The 21,985-nt window shown below is 46.5% G+C and overlaps 1 protein-coding gene across 1 annotated transcript; it reads left to right on the forward strand.

Moving 5' to 3' along the window:
- The first annotated feature begins 168 nt into the window (after nt 1-168).
- On the forward strand, nt 169-18,008 carry LOC124719672 (potassium channel KOR2-like). Its single transcript, XM_047244883.1, has 4 exons — nt 169-183; nt 2,505-2,572; nt 7,893-8,012; nt 17,480-18,008. Exons 1-4 carry the CDS (start codon nt 169-171, stop codon nt 18,006-18,008), a joined length of 732 nt encoding a protein of 243 aa, XP_047100839.1.
- Nucleotides 18,009-21,985: the final 3,977 nt, after the last annotated feature.

Genomic DNA, 21,985 nt, shown 5'->3' on the forward strand with positions numbered 1-21,985 from the left:
GCACCCGCTCGATACAATATCAGGTAGTATGTTTCCAGTCATCAAGGGTCCAGTTTCGGCGTTGACAGGCCCAGGCGAGGCATAAAACTTTGCGTCGTGCAGTCATCAAGGGAACACGGGTGGGCCTTCCGCTGCGAAAGCCAATATCGATTAGGGGAGAGCGGAGCAATGCCGTACAGCGGGGTAATAGGCTAGGCGCAAATTGAGACGCGTATAGCGCGACGCAGCGCAGCGCGTGTTTTTAACTCCACAGGTTGAGATGGGACCGCGGAGCAAACTGCGACGCGACGCGACTGGGACGCGACGCGCGCCTGCGCCAGGTCATGGTTGCGGCACAGTTTCTCGCGCCGCGCGTCGCGCGTGCCAAGCTAGCAGCGTGGGAAATTTGAGGCGGGGAGCGGAAAAGTAGACCGGCCATCTGCTCACATCGGGGCGGCTCATATGAGCAGTGGTAGCACTGCCCATACGATAAGTTTTGCCTTACTGTGTACTAAATTTTATTGCCGTTGGGTAGTCTTTCGTTTTTCGCCATTTAAACGATCCAGCTTTGTTCGTTAGTACATTATACTTTTCTGTTATTTATATCTGTATAGTTTTGTTTTGTTTTGCTTTTCTTCTGTCAAGAAAAATGCAGACTTCAGTAACTGATGAGCAATTGGCCGCTGGAATTGAATCATATGCCTGCGCGATGTTTTCAGATCGCAAGAAGGGGCAGTGGGTAGTGAATAAGGAGGCAAGGAATATTATAAAATCATGTGATTAAGAATCAAGGCAGGAAAGTAAAGCAAGGTTATCTTCTCGCTGCCTAGTATGCTGGCGTATCTGTACAATCTGTTACAAAAATTTAGAAAGGGATAATCTCCACAGTTGTGATCCCTTTGTGATCCTGGTAAAAAAGCGTCCAAGATCTGAAGCATAGAAGTCTCACTGTGATTACTCTGATATGTATGTAATAATGTAATACGACACACTGTACTACATGCATGTGAACAACATATTTGCACTGCAAGCTAGAAACAGTCGAAAAGCAGTCACAAATAACAATGTTTTAATTGGTTCGCCGTGATGAGGAAAAGCATTTCAATTGTTGCATGGACATTATCAGCATTAATAAACTAATTATACAGGTTACACAAATGAAGAAAATTATCGGCATTATTACGAAAGTAGGAATATCCTAAAACAGGGTTGTGATTAGATATATTTAATTTGTTGAAATGTACAGATGACGAAGGCACTTCTACTTTCATGACAATATTTTTTGAACTCCATCTCACAAGGCACACATGGCTAGCTTGTGCATTCCTGTCACGCGCATTATCCTCCGCTGCTGACAATACACTGACCAAATATGTTGTGAGACAGATCAGTCGTATTTTTTTGTAAATAACTATTTTATTTGAGATCACACATTGTCAGTTTGGTAAGCCGTACGTAAGTAACCAATATCTGGCATGTGCCTATCATTCCGCCTGAAGGAACGCTCGTCATTATTTTAATACTGCTCAGATCAAGAGAAGGAATAGAATCCTTTGGTAAGTTTCCATTCCAGTCGCTCAGTGTTAAAAATACGATGGGTTACGGGGATTGCAACAGAATTGGCAATCTATTTTTGTGTGAGTTGTTAACCTTTTATCATTCGAAGAAGCATCACCGTTTGTGAGTAACGGCCACATTTCTCTTGGTGACTGGTTTAATTGTACGTCCTTTGTCACAGTGTAATTTGCCAAACTCATCTCACAGCAGCTATTGAGACAGAATTCCGAAACGGAGTGCCTCATTAAACAAGTAATTGGCAATCACAGAGCTCCAAAGCTTACGAAAAACATAGTGTCGGTTTTCAGTAACATAAAATAAGAAATTTCGTATTTATTTTGATACTAGGAAGCTCTTGTTTCGCTAGCTGTCGATAACTCTTGAAAAATCACAGTCACTGGAGTGAAGTAAATAGAAAGGGAAGTATAAGTACTGATATATCGCCATAGATAAGAAAGTTCCGTGTGCTTAAGAGTTGGCAAAACACTCTCCTATTTGTGTGCTATCATTCGCCAAACTTTCGTTTCGATGTCTCGAGCTGTTTAGGAGATATGAGAGATGTTGCGAGTATTTCATTCTCGCGGGTGTGAGATCGTAAGTGAGCGCGCTACATGGGATCCATTTCCTCGAGATCGGAGGCAGATAGAGACCCCCTCCCAAGTCTAAACAAAAATTCAGAATGTTAGCTAAATTTCATACGTAGCAACATAAGGTGTAATCCGCACCAAACGCAAAATCATAGCAACCACTAATCATCGTTGCAAACTTTTTTGAGTTTTGCGTAGTGTCTTACTGAAATGTGTACATCACAATAAGAATGGTCATTAGCGAGGTGATGAGCACTTCGCCACGAAGATGACATATAACGCTACAAGTAAGGCAAAAATCATATATTTCCAGTGAATAGTTTCTGTGAAATCGGTCGAGGGAGATAACAGATTGGGCGCGCTTCGGTTCTGTCGGCGCAGAGCGTCGCCAGCCGGCGCGTGCGAGGTGTGGTGTACGCGTCGCAATATGTGCTGCACCCGCGCGACTCGTGCGTGTCGCGCTGTAGTGTCGTGTCACGTGACACGCGCTGTACGCGTCTCACTTTGCGCCCAGCCATACCGTGCACCGCTTTATCCAGTTTCCCAGAGAGCGCAAAGAGCGCTGCACGGTGCTGCCACAGAGCGGAAGTAACTACACTCCTGGAAATTGAAATAAGAACACCGTGAATTCATTGTCCCAGGAAGGGGAAACTTTATTGACACATTCCTGGGGTCAGATACATCACATGATCACACTGACAGAACCACAGGCACATAGACACAGGCAACAGAGCATGCACAATGTCGGCACTAGTACAGTGTATATCCACCTTTCGCAGCAATGCAGGCTGCTATTCTCCCATGGAGACGATCGTAGAGATGCTGGATGTAGTCCTGTGGAACGGCTTGCCATGCCATTTCCACCTGGCGCCTCAGTTGGACCAGCGTTCGTGCTGGACGTGCAGACCGCGTGAGACGACGCTTCATCCAGTCCCAAACATGCTCAATGGGGGACAGATCCGGAGATCTTGCTGGCCAGGGTAGTTGACTTACACCTTCTAGAGCACGTTGGGTGGCACGGGATACATGCGGACGTGCATTGTCCTGTTGGAACAGCAAGTTCCCTTGCCGGTCTAGGAATGGTAGAACGATGGGTTCGATGACGGTTTGGATGTACCGTGCACTATTCAGTGTCCCCTCGACGATCACCAGTGGTGTACGGCCAGTGTAGGAGATCGCTCCCCACACCATGATGCCGGGTGTTGGCCCTGTGTGCCTCGGTCGTATGCAGTCCTGATTGTGGCGCTCACCTGCACGGCGCCAAACACGCATACGACCATCATTGGCACCAAGGCAGAAGCGACTCTCATCGCTGAAGACGACACGTCTCCATTCGTCCCTCCATTCACGCCTGTCGCGACACTACTCGAGGCGGGCTGCACGATGTTGGGGCGTGAGCGGAAGACGGCCTAACGGTGTGCGGGACCGTAGCCCAGCTTCATGGAGACGGTTGCGAATGGTCCTCGCCGATACCCCAGGAGCAGCAGTGTCCCTAATTTGCTGGGAAGTGGCGGTGCGGTCCCCTACGGCACTGCGTAGGATCCTACGGTCTTGGCGTGCATCCGTGCGTCGCTGCGGTCCGGTCCCAGGTCGACGGGCACGTGCACCTTCCGCCGACCACTGGCGACAACACCGATGTACTGTGGAGACCTCACGCCCCACGTGTTGAGCAATTCGGCGGTATGTCCACCCGGCCTCCCGCATGCCCACTATACGCCCTCGCTCAAAGCCCGTCAACTGCACATACGGTTCACGTCCACGCTGTCGCGGCATGCTTCCAGTGTTAAAGACTGCGATGGAGCTCCGTATGCCACGGCAAACTGGCTGACACTGCGGCGGTGCACAAATGCTGCGCAGCTAGCGCCATTCGACGGCCAACACCGCGGTTCCTGGTGTGTCCGCTGTGCCGTGCGTGTGATCATTGCTTGTACAGCCCTCTCGCAGTGTCCGGAGCAAGTATGGTGGGTCTGACACACCGGTGTCAATGTGTTCTTTTTTCCATTTCCAGGAGTGTATAATCAGATACATAGGGGTCTATATCGTTCAACGGCGCAGACGTGGTTACCTGTTCTTGAAGCCGTGCGTCGTCATCAAAACGCTGCACAACCAACCATTTCTTCATTGCTGGGAATAAGTGGAAGTCGCTCGGTGCCAGGTCGGGACTGTACGGCGGATGAGGAAACAACTCCCACTTAAAAGATTCGAGAACTTCACGAGTGGCGTTTGCCGTGTGGGCCCGGGCGTTGTCGTGAATCGGCAAGATCTTTGAGCCCAACGTTCCCCTGCGCTTGCTTTGTATTGCTCTCCTGAGGTTGTGCAGAGTTTCGCAATACCTTTGAGACTTTATTGTAGTGCGTCTTTCCAGGAAATCCACAAAAATCACACCTTTTCTGTCCCAAAATAAGAGGTAACCACGTGGTTGAAAGCGCAGGCGGCCGAATTTTACGACGAAGGAATTTCCAAGCTCGTCCATCGCTACGATAAGTGCCTTAATTTAAATGGCAACTATGTAGAAAAGTAGTATTTAAGTGTGGCTTTCATCTGTATATAATAAAAAAAATTCCAATACTTTATTTATTTTTAATTCCAAAACGTAATGTACTTTGTGGATAGCCCTCGTACATTGCGCGGTATTACCCCACCCCTCGGGGTGACACGTTTGTAAAACAGCTGTAGGAACGTAAATCGATTTAATATAGCAAATATGAAGCCATAAACGTGTGGGGCATTGATTTCTTGCCCCAAAAAAAAAGGTGTTCAGCATTTCAATTGAGTTCGAAAAATACGAAATATTTGAAAAATGGCTTACGTGCACGGTATTTCCCCGCTCTCCCCTATGTTTCAGTGAACGGTTCCCACACTGACATTTGTTGATCGCCCAACATCGAATGTGCAGCAATTTGCGGAAGGGCTGCACTTCTGTCACGCTGAACGATTCATTCGTCGTTGGTCTCGTTCTTGCAGGTACTTTTTCTGGCCGCAGCGATATCAAAGATTTGATGTTTTAACGGATTCCTGATGTCCACGATATCCCTACTCCATCGCTACCTCGGAGATGCTGTGTCCCATCGCTCGCGCGCCGACCATAATACCACGCTCAAACTCACTCAACCCTAGGACGCCCAAGCCCCCTCCTCTAACTTGGATGCCCTAGGGGGATTTCGGCGAGCCCACACGTATTAAATAAGTTTACTGACGAAAAATTACAACTTTCAAAATGGTTTATGTATTTTAACTAAGGCATCGGTTTGTAAATGTTGTTAATTGTTATAAATATTGGATTGAGTGAATAAAAAATTGACATATTACAAAACAAAATACAGATGTGTTCATATACAATAGACTACTCTGAGTCCTCAACTTCAAGGCAAGAGACACACTTCACAACTTTTTCTGGATGTGTGTTACACACATCTTTATGACACTGTCCACAATTCTGTTTTGGTTTACTTAGATTGTTGAACTTCTTTGTTTTAGCTTTTCTTACACAAATATGGCACCGACCTTTCCCTGCAGGAGGCTGACGTGCTTCTGTTGTCCCTTCTTTGATTTTATTTTGTAGAATAGTCTCCATTGATTGAACAATTTGGTTAGATAACCCTCTTGCATTGGCACTTCTTTCTTCTACCTGGAATTTCACAAGTTCCATCCCAGCTTGCAGAAGATAAAGTTTCCGTTTGCTGTGTTTCTTTTCATTCCATCTTGGATGTTGCTGGATGAAAATGGTGGTTGCATTGATATCACAAATGTCGATGAGAGAGTAAAATACAGATAGAGGCCATCTCTTTGTTCCCCTCTTGCAGGTGTACATACGCGCCATTTTATCAATGGTATGAGTTCCACCTTTAGTGGAATTATAATATGCATTTATCTCGGTTTTATTCTTCTCTCCTCCAACAGTGCCTTTATCTTGGTGCATTGTTGACAACGTCAGTAAGTTTTTACTTGGTTTCGTTTTTCCTGTAGTTACTGGAGGCCTACGTGTTGGGAACTGCACTAACTCACTGCAAGTTTACAAGATAAATAACAACTGACTGACATCAACAATCACTTCCTCTGAAAGTAAACCGATTGTTGTGAATATCAAAAATACCAACCAACAAGAAACCAACTTGCATTGTTGTAGAGATGAGAAATACGAAATCTTACTAAGGGAAATTTTCTATAGCATGGAAGCCTAAGGGAGGGGGGGTTGTTTGGACCCATAATAAGTTTATTTATTTTTTCTTTCAAAGCAAGAATTTTCTATAAAATATATTGACGCTAACGTTTCATAAAATAGCCAACAAACATAACTCAAAGGGAATATGTAGTATGAAAGTTACTTGGGCAAAAGCAGGGGACATAAAAAAATTGTGTGTTCAACGAACACCCGCCTTAGGCGTCCTAGGGTTAAATCTTGATAACCTCCCTGTTTGGACTCTGCCACTCACTCCAACTGCCATCTAGTGGCAGCTTCAAACTGGGCAGGTCAGACTGTCCAGTATAGTCTGCTCCCTGTCAGAAGAACTTGCAACCTACGTGCGGCAGTGGATCTCCCAGGTCCTTTGTTCGCGCAGGTAGGTTTAGCCGTTGTAACGGCCGGGCAGGTAGCTGCGAGACCCCGTAGCGGGCGGGCGTGTATGTCTTACAGCTAAGGCAGGAGCCGCAGTTGGCGCGCTGCCTGTGCAAGTTGTAAAGTTTAATGTAATAAATACTTGTAAAAGACAACTTCCAGAATGAAATTTTCACTTTGCAGCGGAGTGTGCGCTGATATGAAACTTCCTGGACGATTAAAACTGTGTGCCCGACCGAGACTCGAACTCGGGACCTTTGCTGTGAGTACCGGACGTGAGTCGTGCTTCGGTAGCTCAGATGGTAGAGCACTTGCCCGCGAAAGGCAAAGGTCCCGAGTTCGAGTCTCGGTCGGGCACACAGTTTTAATCTGCGAGGAAGCTTCATAACAGACGACTTGTTCCGTCTAGTTATTGTGAGTGGAAACAAGGGGAGGAGAGTAAGTGCTCTCGGACTACACATTCACACTCCAATGTGCCACCACGGGAGGAACAGCCCGCGCGCACATTTTTTGGTCCTCCGGGCCGGATACAGTGACCAAGCGGAATTTACGTTCGCGCGGACCTATATTCCGGTATTTGTGATGGCACATTGGAGTGTGAGCGTATAGTGCGAGAGGACTTACTGTCCTCCCCTTGTTTCCACTCACAATAACTAGACGGAACAAGTTGTCTGTTGTAAGTATTTATTACGTTAAACCTTACAACTTGCACAGGCAGCGCGCCAACTGTGGCTCCTGGCTTAGCTGTAAGACATACACGCCCGCCCGCTACGGGGTCTCGCAGCTACCCGCCGGCCGTTCCAACGGCTAATCCTACCTGCACGAACAAAGGACCTGGGAGATCCACTTCCGCACGTAGGTTGCAAGTTCTTCTGACACGTAGCACACTATACTGGACAGTCTGACCTGCCCAGTTTGAAGCTGCCACTAGATGACAGTTGGAGTGAGTAGCAGAGTCCAAACACTCCATTTTTAATAGCAGTAACAGATCTAACAACTGCGCCAGGCACTTGTCGTGTTATACAGGCGTTGTCGACAGCAGCGCCTGTTTACGTATCTCTGTATTTGAATGCGAATGCCTATACCAGTTTGTGCGTGCATTATCGTAGACAATCCGACAGCCTTAATGCCCGTAGTAAGCAGCCCCCGGCCCCCGTGTGAGCACGCTCGCCCACGCAGCGATTCTCTCTCTCTCTCTCTCTCTCTCTGTGCAGCGCGCCAGCCACCACCAGAAAGGGCCAGAGCGACCGCGGCCGGACCCCGGCGGCGGCTCCGCCCACCACGGCTCCCGGCCAAACTCCACCGCCTGACGAGGCCACCGTCTCTCGCTTGCGGTGAGTTGCCTAACTGCAACAGCACGGCTTCTGCACTCACAGCACAACTTACTCACGTGTTGAACAAGTGTAATACTGAAAAAAATCGAACTTGCCTTCTGTTTGTCTTTTCGGAGAAACCAAAGGTAACAGTCACAGGTAACAGTTATAGTTTTTAAGTTATGATATGGCGATTACTAACGCAATTTCTTTACAGACGAATGGAAAAACTGGTAGAAGCTGACCTCAGGGAAGATCAGTTTGGATTCCGTAGAAATGTTGGAACACATGAGGCAACACTGATCCTACGACTTATCTTAGAAGAAAAATTAAGGAAAGGCAAACCTACGTTTCTAGCATTTCTAGACTTAGAGAAAGCTTTTGACAATGTTGACTGGAATACTCCCTTTCAAATTCTGAAAGTGGCAGGGGTAAAATACAGGGAGCGAAAGGCTATTTACAAATTGTACAGAAACCAGGTGGCAGTTATAAGAGTCGAGGGAAGCAGTGGTTGGGAAAGGAGTGAGACAGGGTTGTAGCCTCTCCCCGATGCTATGCAATCTGTATATTGAGCAAGCGATTAAGGAAACAAAAGAAAAGTTTGGAGTAGGTATTAAAATCCACGGAGAAGAAATAAAAACTTTGAGGTTTGCCGATGACATTGTAATTCTGTCAGAGACAGTAAAGGACTTGGAAGAGCAGTTGAAGGGAATGAACAGTGTCTTGAAAGGAGGGTATAAGATGAACATCAACAAAAGCAAAACGAAGATGGTGGAATGTAGTAGAATTAAGTCGGGTGATGCTGAGGGAATTAGATTAGGAAATGAGACACTTAAAGTAGTAAAGGAGTTTTGCTATTTGGGGAGCAAAATAACTGATGATGGTCGAAGTAGAGAGGATATAAAATGCAGACTGGCAATGGCAAGGAAAGCGTTTCTGAAGAAGAGAAATTTGTTAACATCCAGTATAGATTTAAATGTCAGGAAGTCGTTCCTGAAAGTATTTGTATGGAGTGTAGCCATGTATGAAAGTGAAACGTGGACAAAAAATAGTTCAGACAAGAAGAGAATAGAAGCTTTCGAAATGTGATGCTATAGAAGAATGCTGAAGATTAGATGGGTAGATCACATAACTAATGAGGAGGTATTGAATAGAATTCGGGAGAAGAGGAGTTTGTGGCACAACTTGACTAGAAGAAGGGATCGCTTGGTAGGACATGTTCTGAGGCATCAAGGGATCACCAATTTGGTACTGGAGGGCAGCTTGGAGGGTAAAAATCGTAGAGGGAGACCAAGAGATGAACACAGTAAGCAGATTCAGAAGGATGTAGGCTGCAGTAGGTACTGGGAGATGAAGAATCTTTCACAGGATAGAGTAGCATGGAGAGCTGCATCAAACCAGTCTCAGGACTGAAGACCACAATAACAGACAACAATGGCGACATTTAATGTTTGACTGGGAGTGCACAAGAGAGAAATACACTCCTGGAAATGGAAAAAAGAACACATTGACACCGGTGTGTCAGACCCACCATACTTGCTCCGGACACTGCGAGAGGGCTGTACAAGCAATGATCACACGCACGGCACAGCGGACACACCAGGAACCGCGGTGTTGGCCGTCGAATGGCGCTAGCTGCGCAGCATTTGTGCACCGCCGCAGTGTCAGCCAGTTTGCCGTGGCATACGGAGCTCCAGCGCAGTCTTTAACACTGGTAGCATGCCACGACAGCGTGGACGTGAACTGTATGTGCAGTTGACGGACTTTGAGCGAGGGCGTATAGTGGGCATGCGGGAGGCCGGGTGGACGTACCGCCGAATTGCTCAACACGTGGGGCATGAGGTCTCCACAGTACATCGATGTTGTCGCCAGTGGTCGGCGGAAGGTGCACGTGCCCGTCGACCTGGGACCGGACCGCAGCGACGCACGGATGCACGCCAAGACCGTAGGATCCTACGCAGTGCCGTAGGGGACCGCACCGCCACTTCCCAGCAAATTAGGGACACTGTTGCTCCTGGGGTATCGGCGAGGACCATTCGCAACCGTCTCCATGAAGCTGGGCTACGGTTCCGCACGCCGTTAGGCCGTCTTCCGCTCACGCCCCAACATCGTGCAGCCCGCCTCCAGTGGTGTCGCGACAGGCGTGAATGGAGGGACGAAAGGAGACGTGTCGTCTTCAGCGATGAGAGTCGCTTCTGCCTTGGTGCCAATGATGGTCGTATGCGTGTTTGGCGCCGTCCAGATGAGCGCCACAATCAGGACTGCATACGACCGAGGCACACAGGGCCAACACCCGGCATCATGGTGTGGGGAGCGATCTCCTACACTGGCCGTACACCACTGGTGATCGTCGAGGGGACACTGAATAGTGCACGGTACATCCAAACCGTCATCGAACCCATCGTTCTACCATTCCTAGACCGGCAAGGGAACTTGCTGTTCCAACAGGACAATGCACGTCCGCATGTATCCCGTGCCACCCAACGTGCTCTAGAAGGTGTAAGTCAACTACCCTGGCCAGCAAGATCTCCGGATCTGTCCCCCATTGAGCATGTTTGGGACTGGATGAAGCGTCGTCTCACGCGGTCTGTACGTCCAGCACGAACGCTGGTCCAACTGAGGCGCCAGGTGGAAATGGCATGGCAAGCCGTTCCACAGGACTACATCCAGCATCTCTACGATCGTCTCCATGGGAGAATAGCAGCCTGCATTGCTGCGAAAGGTGGATATACACTGTACTAGTGCCGACATTGTGCATGCTCTGTTGCCTGTGTCTATGTGCCTGTGGTTCTGTCAGTGTGATCATGTGATGTATCTGACCCCAGGAATGTGTCAATAAAGTTTCCCCTTAATGGGGCAATGAATTCACGGTGTTCTTATTTCAATTTCCAGGAGTGTACATCTGAAAAAGGTTCACAGTGAAAATTAGGTTTAGTTCAGACTCATTCATATGTAGTTCATGGAACATGCACCAGGCGAAACTTAGCCTTTGATTTATACACTTTGTGATCAAAAGTATCAGGACACCCGACTGAAAATGACTTACAAGTTCGTGGCGCCCTCCATCGGGAATGCTGGAATTCAGTATGGTGCTGGCCCACCCTTAGCCTCGATGACAGCTTCCACTTTCGCAGGCATACGCTCAATCTGGTGCTGGAAGGTTTCTTGGGAAATGGCAGCCCATTCTTCATGGAGTGCTGCACTGAGGTATCGATGTCGGTCGTTGGGGCATTCCAAAATATCCCAAAGGTGTGCTGTAGGATTCAGGTCAGGATTCTGTGCAGGCAAGTCCATTACAGGGATGTTATTGTTACGTAATCACTCCGCCACAGACCGTGCATTATGAACAGGTGCTCGATCGTGCTGAAAGATGCAATCGTCATCCCCGAATTGCTCAACAGTGGGAAGCAACAGAAAACATCAGTGTAGGCCTGTGCTGTGATAGTGCAACGTAAAACAACGAGGGGTGCAGTCCCCTCCATGAACAACACGACCACCCCATAACACCACCGCCTCCGAATTTTTCTGTTGGCACTACACACGCTGGCAGATGATGTTCATAGGGCATTCACCATACCCAGACCCTGCCATCTGTTCGCCACATTGTGTACCGTGATTCGTCACTCCACACAACGTTTTTCCATTCTTCCATAGTCCAAAGTTTGCGCTCCTTACAACAACTGAGGCGTTGTTTGGCAGTTACTGGCGTGATGTGTGGCTTATCAGCAGCTGCTCGACCATGAAACACACATTTTCTCACCTCACGACTAACTATCATAGTACTTGCAATGGATCCTGATGTAGTTTAGAATTCCTGTGTGATGGTCTGGATAGACGTCTGCCTATTACACATTACGATCCTCTTCAGCTGTCAGAGGTCTGTCAGTCAAGAGACGAGGTCAGCCTGCACGCTTTTGTGCTATACGTGTCCCTTCACGTTTCCACTTCACTACCACATCGGAAACAGTGGACCTAGGGATGTTTAGAAGTGTGGAAATCTCGCGTACAGCCGTATCAAGCAAGTGCCACCAAATCACTTGACAATGTTCGAAGTCCGTAAGTTCTGTGGAACGCTCCATTCTGGTCTCTCGCGATGGCTACTGACTACTGAGATAGCTGATATGGAGTACCTGGCGGTAGGTGGCAGCACAATGCAGCTAGTATCAAATACGTATGTTTTGGGGCTGTTCGGATACTTTTGATAGCATCGGGTATATTTCTGTATGTAATACAGCTTCTGCTGTCAATTATGGTTATGTATCCCATAAAATGGTTTTGAAGGAATTGTGGGTAGCAACAGGGTTTTGATGAAGCGGTGTTAAACAAAAACTAGATATTAATTAAGTGAATCATTGTGAATATAAGTATACGGAGGTTTTCATAAAAGAAGTTATTTAGGAAGAGTAAGCAAAAATAGGACAAAAAGTTAATCTGCGGCTCAGAAGTGTCGATATGTCTCGTTTTAAGTGTGTGATTAAATATAACTTGATTATCTTTTGGATGTATTTTTCGTAGCTTTACATATGTAGTTACCTTTTAAAATTCGTACCTCTTTGAGGATGTAAACTGGTCTTTCTCCTTATTGCAAGCAGCTATCTTCAGCATTAAGATGCCTCAGCCCACCACCAGACCTGACGCAATCTTTCTTAGTCACTGACGTTTCCACCTTCGATTTCTAAACACTGATATCAAAGTCTCTTCCACGTGGTATATGCGAATATCAACAATTAGGGAGCAGAGTCAGCGGGCGACTGTGGCTTTCTTACTGCAGAGGACGCATATGAGAACCTTCGGTAGCAGTGCTTGTAGCCAGATCTCCAGTTATGCTCAGATGACCTAGTCTTCCAGACGTGATGGAGACGTATGCAGCACTGCGTGCCCCGCCAGATGTAAACAATCCCGTGCAGCTGTTTGGGCTATGCAAGTGTCGTAAGTCATGGGTTTGATTCATCGTGCTGTTTCTGCGTAACCCCATCCTAATGTTCACTTTTCTTTTTACAAATCATCGACCGGTTGTAGCAAATGCAGAAAATTGACTTTATGGGAAAAAATATCTCGCTGATAGTAACTGACAGATTTGTAACTACTTTGGCCATTCATTTCAAGTGACTTCTCATTTCCCGATCGAGGTTTCAATTACACTACTGGCCATTAAAAATGCTACACCAGAAACATGACGTGCTACAGACGCGAAATATAACCGACAGGAAGAAGATGCTGTGATATGCAAATGATTAGCTTTTCAGAGCATTTACAAAGGTTGGCGCCGGTGGCGACACCTACAAAGTGCTGACATAAAGAAAGTTTCCAACCGATTTCTCATACACAAACAGCAGTTGACCGGCGTTGCCTGGTGAAACGTTCTTGTGATGCCTCGTGTAAGGAGGAGAAATGCGAACCATCACGTTTCCGACTTTGATAAAGGTCGGATTGTAGCCTATCGCGATTGCGGTTTATTGTATCGCGACATTGCTGCTCGCGTTGGTCGAAATCCAATGACTGTTAGCAGAATATGGAATCGGTGGGTTCAGGAGGGTAATACGGAACGCCGTGCTGGATCCCAGCGGCCCCGTATCACTAGCAGTCGAGATGACAGGCATCTTATCCGCATGGCTGTAACGGATCGTGCAGCCACGTCCCGATCCCTGAGTCAACAGATCGGGACGTTTGCAAGACAACAACCATCTGCAAGAACAGTTCGATGACGTTTGCAGCAGCACGAACTATCAGCTCGGAGACTGTGGCTGCGGTTACGCTTGACGCTGTATCATAGACAGGAGCGCCTGCGATAATATACTCAACGAAGAACCAGGGTGCATGAATAGCAACACGTCATTTTTTCGAATGAATCCAGGTTCAGTTTGCAGCATCACGATGCCCGCATCCGTGTTTGGCGACATCGCGGTGAACGCACACTGGAAGTGTGTTTTCGTCATGGCCATACTAGCGTATCACCCGGCGTGATGGTATGGGGTGCCATTGGTTACACGTCTCGGTCACCTCTTGTTCGCGTTGACTGCACTTTCAACAGTGGACGTTACATTTCAGATGTGTTACGACCCGTGGCTCTACCCTTCGTTCGATCCCTGCGAAACTCTACATTTCAGCAGGATAATGCTCGACCGCATGTTGCAGGTCCTGTACGGGCCTTTCTGGATACAGAAAATGTTCGACTGCTGCCCTGGCCAGCACATTCTCCAGATCTGTCACCAACTGAAAACGTCTGGTCAATGGTGGCCGAGCAACTGGCTCGTCACAATGCGCCATTCACTGCTCTTGATACACTGTGGTATCGTGTTGAAGCTGCATGGCCAGCTAACCTGTACACGCTATCCAAGCTCTGTTTGACAATGCCCAGGCGTATCAAGGCCGTTATTACGGTCAGAGGTGGTTGTTCTGGGTACTGATTTCTCAGGATCTATGCACACAAATTGCGTGAAAATGTAATCCTTTGTCAGTTCTAGTATAATATATTTGTCCAATGTATACCCGATTATCATCTGCATTTCTTCTTGGTGTAGCAATTTTAATGGCCAGTAGTGTGAATGCTCTATGTTGGAGAGAGAGGGAAGGAGATGAAGGACAGAGAGGAGACTGGGGAGGAAATGACAGAGAGGGCGGTGGAAGAGAGGGACAGAGAGAGGAGTGTGGAGGTGATGGAGGGACATTAGTGGGAGGAGGAAATGGCCAGTGACAGGGGGGAGGAAGAGGAGATGGACAAAGAGAGTAGCGAAGAAGAGCAGATGGCAAAGAGAGTAGAAGGAAGTGATCGCCAGAGAGAGGGGGGCGAGGGGATTAGACATACATGCAATTCCCACATATACTAGTAATTGTGAAGCGTTGCAGTGTTCGATAGCACAATGACATTTTTACATGAGCCTGTTGTCACTCACAGGTATCAGATGGAACATTGTTGTAATATTTAACAACAGTCGAGAGAGAGAAAAAAAAAACTGAAGTCAGAAAATGAAAAATATGAAAAAATTGTCAACAGTTGCAAAAAAAAACTTTAAACAAAGTAATTTTATTTCGATACTGTCCTCAGTATTTTTCTGTCTACAAGATGAGCTTATCTGTTTCACACTACTACTTGTTCAGAATTTTTAAATATAATAATACGTCAGAGTAACCAGTTATAGGTAGAACTTGATTGTTACTTACACTGCAGTATTTTGGACTGAATTAGTGCTCTTAATGCAGTTCGTATCCGCTTAGATTTTCAGGGAAACTGTGGAGAAAACGATAAGAGATCGAGAACTTTGAACATTTTAAAGCACTCCCTCGTGCGGAGTTAAGAGTGTGTCCTTATTCACACGTGAGTATTCTTCAACCAGACCGCAATTCGTTCGTCATACCTGATGACATCAGTGGAAGGAATGCCAGTCAGCAACCGCTTTGTGTACTCTGTCCTCCCACAGTGTCCCAGGTTGTAGAAGGCAACTGTCCTTGGTTTGCACCATGGACACACTCCCTAAGGTTGGTGTAGCTGCCAGTCCCAGTAACCTCAACATGAAAAGCAGAATCTCCTCTCACTTTAGATAACGTATGTGGCTGCTTCGGCAACAGATTTAAGACATCAACTTCTCCTCTTCTTAGCCGGTCGGAGTGGCCGAGCGGTTCTAGGGGCTACAGTCTGGAACCTCGCGACTGCTACGGTCGCAGGTTCGAATCCTGCCTCGGGCATGGATGTGTGTGATGTCATTAGGTTAGTTAGGTTTAAGTAGTTCTAAGTTCTTGGGGACTGATGACCTCAGAAGTTCAGTCCCATAGTGCTCAGAGCCATTGGAACCATTTTTTCTCCTCTTCTTAACAGTCAATTCTAATGAGAAACGTGTATCCAGTACACGGAATATAGACTTCCGGTGACTCAGCCATGCAGCACATGTGTTGCACTGGAGCAGGAGTGTTCTTGCATTGGAAACAATGGTGTGGCAACGAGGAGCTAATTAAACAACTGGACAATTTTTTCTGCCGTATGAAGAAACTGTCTTTAAATCTGTAGAAATGTAATTGATTTCATAAGGAATTGCTGAATCCAGAGTGCTAGTGTTGTTGTGGTCCTCAGTCCTGAGACTGGTTTGATGCAGCTCTCCATGCTACTCTATCCTGTGCAAGCTTCCCCCCATCCAGTATCTACTGCACCCTACTTCCTTCTGAATCTCCTTAGTGTATTCATCTCTTGGTCTTCCTCTACGATTTTTACCCTCCACGCTGCCCTCCAGTGCTAAATTGGCGATCCCTCGATGTCTCAGAACATGTCCTACCAACCGATCCCTTCTTCTATTCAAGTTGAACCACAAGCTCTTCTTCTCCCCAATTCTATTCAATACCTCCTCATTAGTTATGTGATCCACCCATCTAATCTTCAGGATCCTTCTATAGCACCACATTTCGAATGCTTCTATTCTCCTCTTGTCTAAACTATTTATGGTCCACGTTTCACTTCCATACATGGCCACACTACATACAAATACTTTCAGAAATGACTTCCTGACATTTAAATCTATACTCGATGTTAACAAATTTTTCTTCTTCAGAAATGCTTTCCTTGCCATTGCCAGTCTACTTTTTATATCCTCTCTACTTCCACCATCATCAGTTATTTTGCTCCCCAAATACCAAAACTCCTTTACTACTTCAAGTGCCTCATTTCCTAATCTAATTCCCTCAGCATCACCCGACTTAATTCGACTACATTCCATTATCCTCGTTTTGCTTTTGTTGATGTTCATCTTATATCCTCCTTTCAAGACACTGTCCATTCTGTACAACTGCTCTTCCAAGTCGTTTGCTGTCTCTGACAGAATTACTACGTCATCGGCGAACCTCAGAGTTTTAATTTCTTCTCCGCGGATTTTAATACCTACTCCGAACTTTTCTTTTGTTTCCTTTATTGTTTGCTCAATATACAGATTGAATAACATCGGGTATAGGCTACAACCCTGTCTCACTCGCTTCCCAACCACTGCTTCCCTTTCATGTCCCTCGACTCTTATAACTGCCATCTGGTTTCTGTACAAATTGTAAATAGCCTTTCGCTCGCTGTATTTTACCCCTGCCACCTTCAGAATTTGAAAGAGAGTATTCCAATCAACATTGTCAAAAGCTTTCTCTAAGTCTAGAAATGCTAGAAACGTAGGTTTGTCTTTCCTTAATCTTTCTTCTTAGCTGCATTAAACGTTTCAGTGGAGGTCCACGATTTGTTGACAGTAACACCTTGAGGTCAAAGGAAATCGTTGTTCGGAATGAATAATAGGAGAATGCGACAACTGAATCATTTGGAATGTAGGAATTTTTAGTAGAAAGTGGGTGAAGGCTGTGATGAGGGGTAGTTATATATACACTGAATATCAGACTGTTCTGTATCATTTCTAGATTTCAAATTTGATGCTGGGCAGATGTGTATTCAGAAATGCCCACAGTGTATCTTACGCGACAGTTTTCTTCATTTGGAGTATGTATTTACAGAACGCTAATGTTTTGTGCAGGACCCTTCCGGCAGAAGAGAGAAGCAGAAGACTTATCCAGGCGGCTAAGTGGGGGGAAGTGGAGGAGCTACGGGCGCTGCTGGCGGCAGGTGCGAACGTGGCGGCGAAGGACCCGGAGGGCCGGACCCCTCTGCACTGGGCGGCAGAAAGAGGACACGTCGAGATGTTGAGGAGTCTGATTGAGGGTGGGCCAGACGTGGGCACCAGGACCGTAAGACGAAACGTACGTCAGGGCCAAACTCTTTGGGGCCCTCGACATGTGATGGGATATGAGGTAGTCCCTTTAGTGGAATTTGGGAATTATGTGAGAGGGCAACTGCCACAATCCGCTGATGGACCCAACACCAGGGATAGGTATATGAGGACGCCTCTGCACTATGCAGCAGAGAACGGACGCACGGAGGCAGTGGCTTTTTTGCTTGAGGTCGGAGCCAACAAGGGGGCCACAGATAACTATGGGAGAACACCCCTGGACCTGGCCAGGCGGAACAGCCACCAGCAGCTGGTAGACATTCTATCACGGAGATAGCAGTCCTACAAACATATGTATACATAAATAAGTAACTCTTCATTATATGACTTCTTCTCTTTAGAATAAAGAATATGAAAAAGTTAACTTGCGTCCATTCCCTTAATTCCTCAGTACATATACAGGGTGTTACAAAAAGGTACGGCCAAACTTTCAGGAAACATTCCTCACACACAAATAAAAAAAAGATGTTATGTGGACATGTCCGGAAACGCTTAATTTCCATGTTAGAGCTCATTTTAGTTTCGTCAGTATGTACTGTACTTGCTCGATTCACCGCCAGTTGGCCCAATTGAAGGAAGATAATGTTGACCTCGGTGCTTGTGTTGACGTGCGACTCATTGCTCTACAGTACTAACATCGAGCACATCAGTACGTAGCATCAACAGGTTAGTGTTCATCTCGAACGTGGTTTTGCAGTCAGTGCAATGTTTGCAAATGCGGAGTTGGCAGATGCCCATTTGATGTATGGATTAGCACGGGGTAATAGCCGTGGTGCGGTACGATTGTATCGAGACAGTTTTCCAGAACGAAAGTGTCCCGACAGGAAGACGTTCGACGCAATTGATCGGCGTCTTAGGGAGCACGGAACATTCCAGCCTACGACTCGCGACTGGGGAACACCTAGTACGACGAGGACACCTGCAATGGACGAGGCAATTCTTCGTGCAGTTGACGATAACCCTAATGTCAGCGTCAGAGAAGTTGCTGCTGTACAAGGTAACGTTGACCACGTCACTGTATGGAGAGTGCTACGGGAGAACCAGTTGTTTCCGTACCGTGTACAGCGTGTGCAGGCACTATCAGCAGCTGATTGGCCTCCACGGGTACACTTCTGCGAATAGTTCACCCAACAATGTGTCAGTCCTCATTTCAGTGCAAATGTTCTCTTTACGGATGGGCTTCATTCCAACTTGATCAAACTGTAAATTTTCACAATCAACATGTGTGGGCTGAAGAGAATCCGCACGTAATTGTGCAATCACGTCATCAACACAGATTTTCTGTGAACGTTTGGGCAGGCATTGTTGGTGATGTCTCGATTGGGCACCATGTTCTTCCACCTATGCTCAATGAAGCACGTTATCATGATACCTGTGCTGCTAGAACATGTGCCTTTACAAGTACGACACAACATGTGGTTCATACACGATGGAGCTCCTGCACATCTCAGTCGAAGTGTTCGTACGCTTCTCAACAACAGATTCGGTGACCGATGGATTTGTAGAGGTGGACCAATTCCGTGGCCTCCACGCTCTCCTGACCTCAACCCTCTTGACTTTCATTTATGGGGACATTTGAAAGCTCTTGTCTGCGCAACCCCGGTACCAAATGTAGACTGTTCGTGCTCGTATTGTGGACGGCTGTGATACAATACGCCATTCTCCAGGGCTGCATCAGTGCATCAGGGATTCCGTGGGACGGAGGGTGGATGCATGTATCCTCGCTAACGGAGGACATTTTGAACATTTCCAGTAACAAAGTGTTTGAAGTCACGCTGGTACGTTCTGTTGCTGTGTGTTTCCATTCCATGATTAATGTGATTTGAAGAGAACTAATAAAATGAGCTCTAACATGGAAAGTAAGCATTTCCGGACACATGTCCACATAACATATTTTCTTTCTTTGTGTGTGAGTAATGTTTCCTGAAAGTTTGGCCGTACCTTTTTGCAACACCTTGTATATGACTACTTCAGTAACACCACAACAATAGCGTCAATGAGAGATACCCATAAATAACTGTAAGTAACCTTCCGTTTGAGGAAACAATCTGAGAAGTATCTCTGGAGACACCTTTTCAGAACTGAACAACTGCTGAAAAATGCTGCTTCCAGAGCCAATGAACACCAGTTCTCTGCCTCATACTTGAGGTTTTCCGTGGCATATAAAATGATCTGACGAGCTCCGATATGCTGCTGGGTGATGTCTTCCAGGGTCACAGATATTTCTATGGGTAAACACCGAATCAATTGAAATTAAAATTTAAAAGAGTCTTGATCGCAATCTTCTTAAAATATTTTAACAAAATATTAATTATACTTTAACAAAATATTAAAATATTTTAACAAGATTGCGATCAAGACTGTTTCACATTTTAATTTTAACTACTTTCAAGATCGGTGACTATATTTTCAAAAATCTTATACCGAATCATTTTTACGCACAAATGAGGAAATATCATTGATTCTCGAAGATATCACTCGGCTGCATCTCCAGAAGTTGTTTGAACCAATCATATACATCATCTGATTATAGGTAAGTACTTGGTAGGAGCGGTCCTATATTAAACTAGCGTAAGTTGCACAACACCGAGGTTACCGCTGTGTTGGAGCTATATGGCTTCACTGCATTTTCAGTTCCATTCTCAGACAGAATTTAAAAATGGTTCAAATTGCTTTGAGCACTATAGGACTTAACTTCTGAGGTCATCAGTCCCCTAGAACTTAGAACTACTTAAACCTAACTAATCTAAGGACATCACACACATCCATGCCCGACGCAGGATTCGAACCTGCGACCGTAGCAGTCGCGAGGTTCCGGACTGAGCGCCTAGAACCGAGACAGAATTTACTTCTATCTCTCCGGTACAGATGGTGCGATAGTTTGTGTGTTTAATTACAGAGCAATACAAACAACACATCATGCGCATACCATCTCGTGTTGTGTTAACAGTCTGTGTTTAATTAAAGAGAATCGAAGAATCACCTCAAAAACATTCATTTCCCACACGGCTGTGATGCTGCTGTTACGAGACTTATCAAAGTTTGTCAGGAAACATGGACGTTCAACCTCACGGTACAGAACGCCACAACAACGCTACCTCCAGTTCCCACTACCGAGCATTCGGGAGGACGACGGTTCAATCCCGTCTCCGGCCATCCTGATTTAGGTTTTCCGTGATTTCCCTAAATCGCTTCAAGCAAATGCCGGGATGGTTCCTTTGAAAGGGCACGGCCAATTTCCTTCCCCATCCTTCCCTCACCCGAGATTGCGCTCCGTCTCTAATGACCTCGTTGTCGACGGGACGTTAAACACTAATATCTTCCTCCTCCTCCTCCAGTTCCCACTACCTGTCCTAGAGCAAGGCCGGGCAAATACCGCACTGGCAGCCCCCGCTCAGCAGCACCCCGCCGCCTACTCGCCCGGCCACGCACGTCACTGCACCGCGCGGACCCACCCGGTCCCTTCACTTCCCGTCGTTTCTATTGTCTGTCTAGACGTCGCGTTCGGTGTTTGTGATAACACAGAATTAGTGGGTCGAATATGGCTCAAGAGGAGTTAAAATTGTTGAAACGAAAGTCCTTTGAACCCAAACCCGCTAATTCACAGTGGCAAGAAGATTTATTAGACTACTGGCCATTAAAATTGCTACAGCAAGAAGAAACGCACATTTTAAACGGGTATACATTGGACAAATATATTATACTAGAACTGACATGTGATTACATTTTGACGCAATTTGGGTGTATAGATCCTGAAAAATCGGTACCCAGAAGAATCACCTCTGGCCGTAATAACGGCCTTGATACGCCTGGGCATTGAGTCAAACACAGCTTGGATGGCGTGTACAGGTACAGCTGCCCATGCAGCTTCAACACGATACCACAGTTCGTCAAGAGTAGTGACTGGCGTATTGTGACGAGCCAGTTCCTCGGCCACCATTGACCAGACGTTTACAGTTGGTGAGAGATCTGGAGAATGTGATGGCCAGGGCAGCAGCCGAACATTTTCTGTATCCGCACAGGACCTGCAAAATGCGGTCGTGCATTATCCTGCTGAAATGTATGGTTTCGCAGGGATCGAATGAAGAGTAGAGCCACGGGTCGTAACACATGTGAAATGTAACGTCCACTGTTCAAAGTAGCGTCAATGCGAACAAGAGGTGACCGAGACGTGTAACCAATGCCACCCCATACCATCACGCGGGGTGATACACCAGTATGGCGATGACGAATACACGCTTCCAATGTGCGTTC

This window comes from Schistocerca piceifrons, chromosome 11 (assembly GCF_021461385.2).
Source record: "Schistocerca piceifrons isolate TAMUIC-IGC-003096 chromosome 11, iqSchPice1.1, whole genome shotgun sequence".
In the NCBI taxonomy this organism is placed as follows: Eukaryota; Metazoa; Arthropoda; class Insecta; order Orthoptera; family Acrididae; genus Schistocerca; species Schistocerca piceifrons.

Bases quoted from the DNA above. Each gene is read 5' to 3' on its own strand.
- LOC124719672 (XM_047244883.1), top strand. The intron at 2,573-7,892 runs GTGCGTGTCGCG...CTCTCTGTGCAG, and splicing joins GTGCTGCACCCGCGCGACTC to CGCGCCAGCCACCACCAGAA. The intron at 8,013-17,479 runs GTGAGTTGCCTA...TGTTTTGTGCAG, and splicing joins GCCACCGTCTCTCGCTTGCG to GACCCTTCCGGCAGAAGAGA.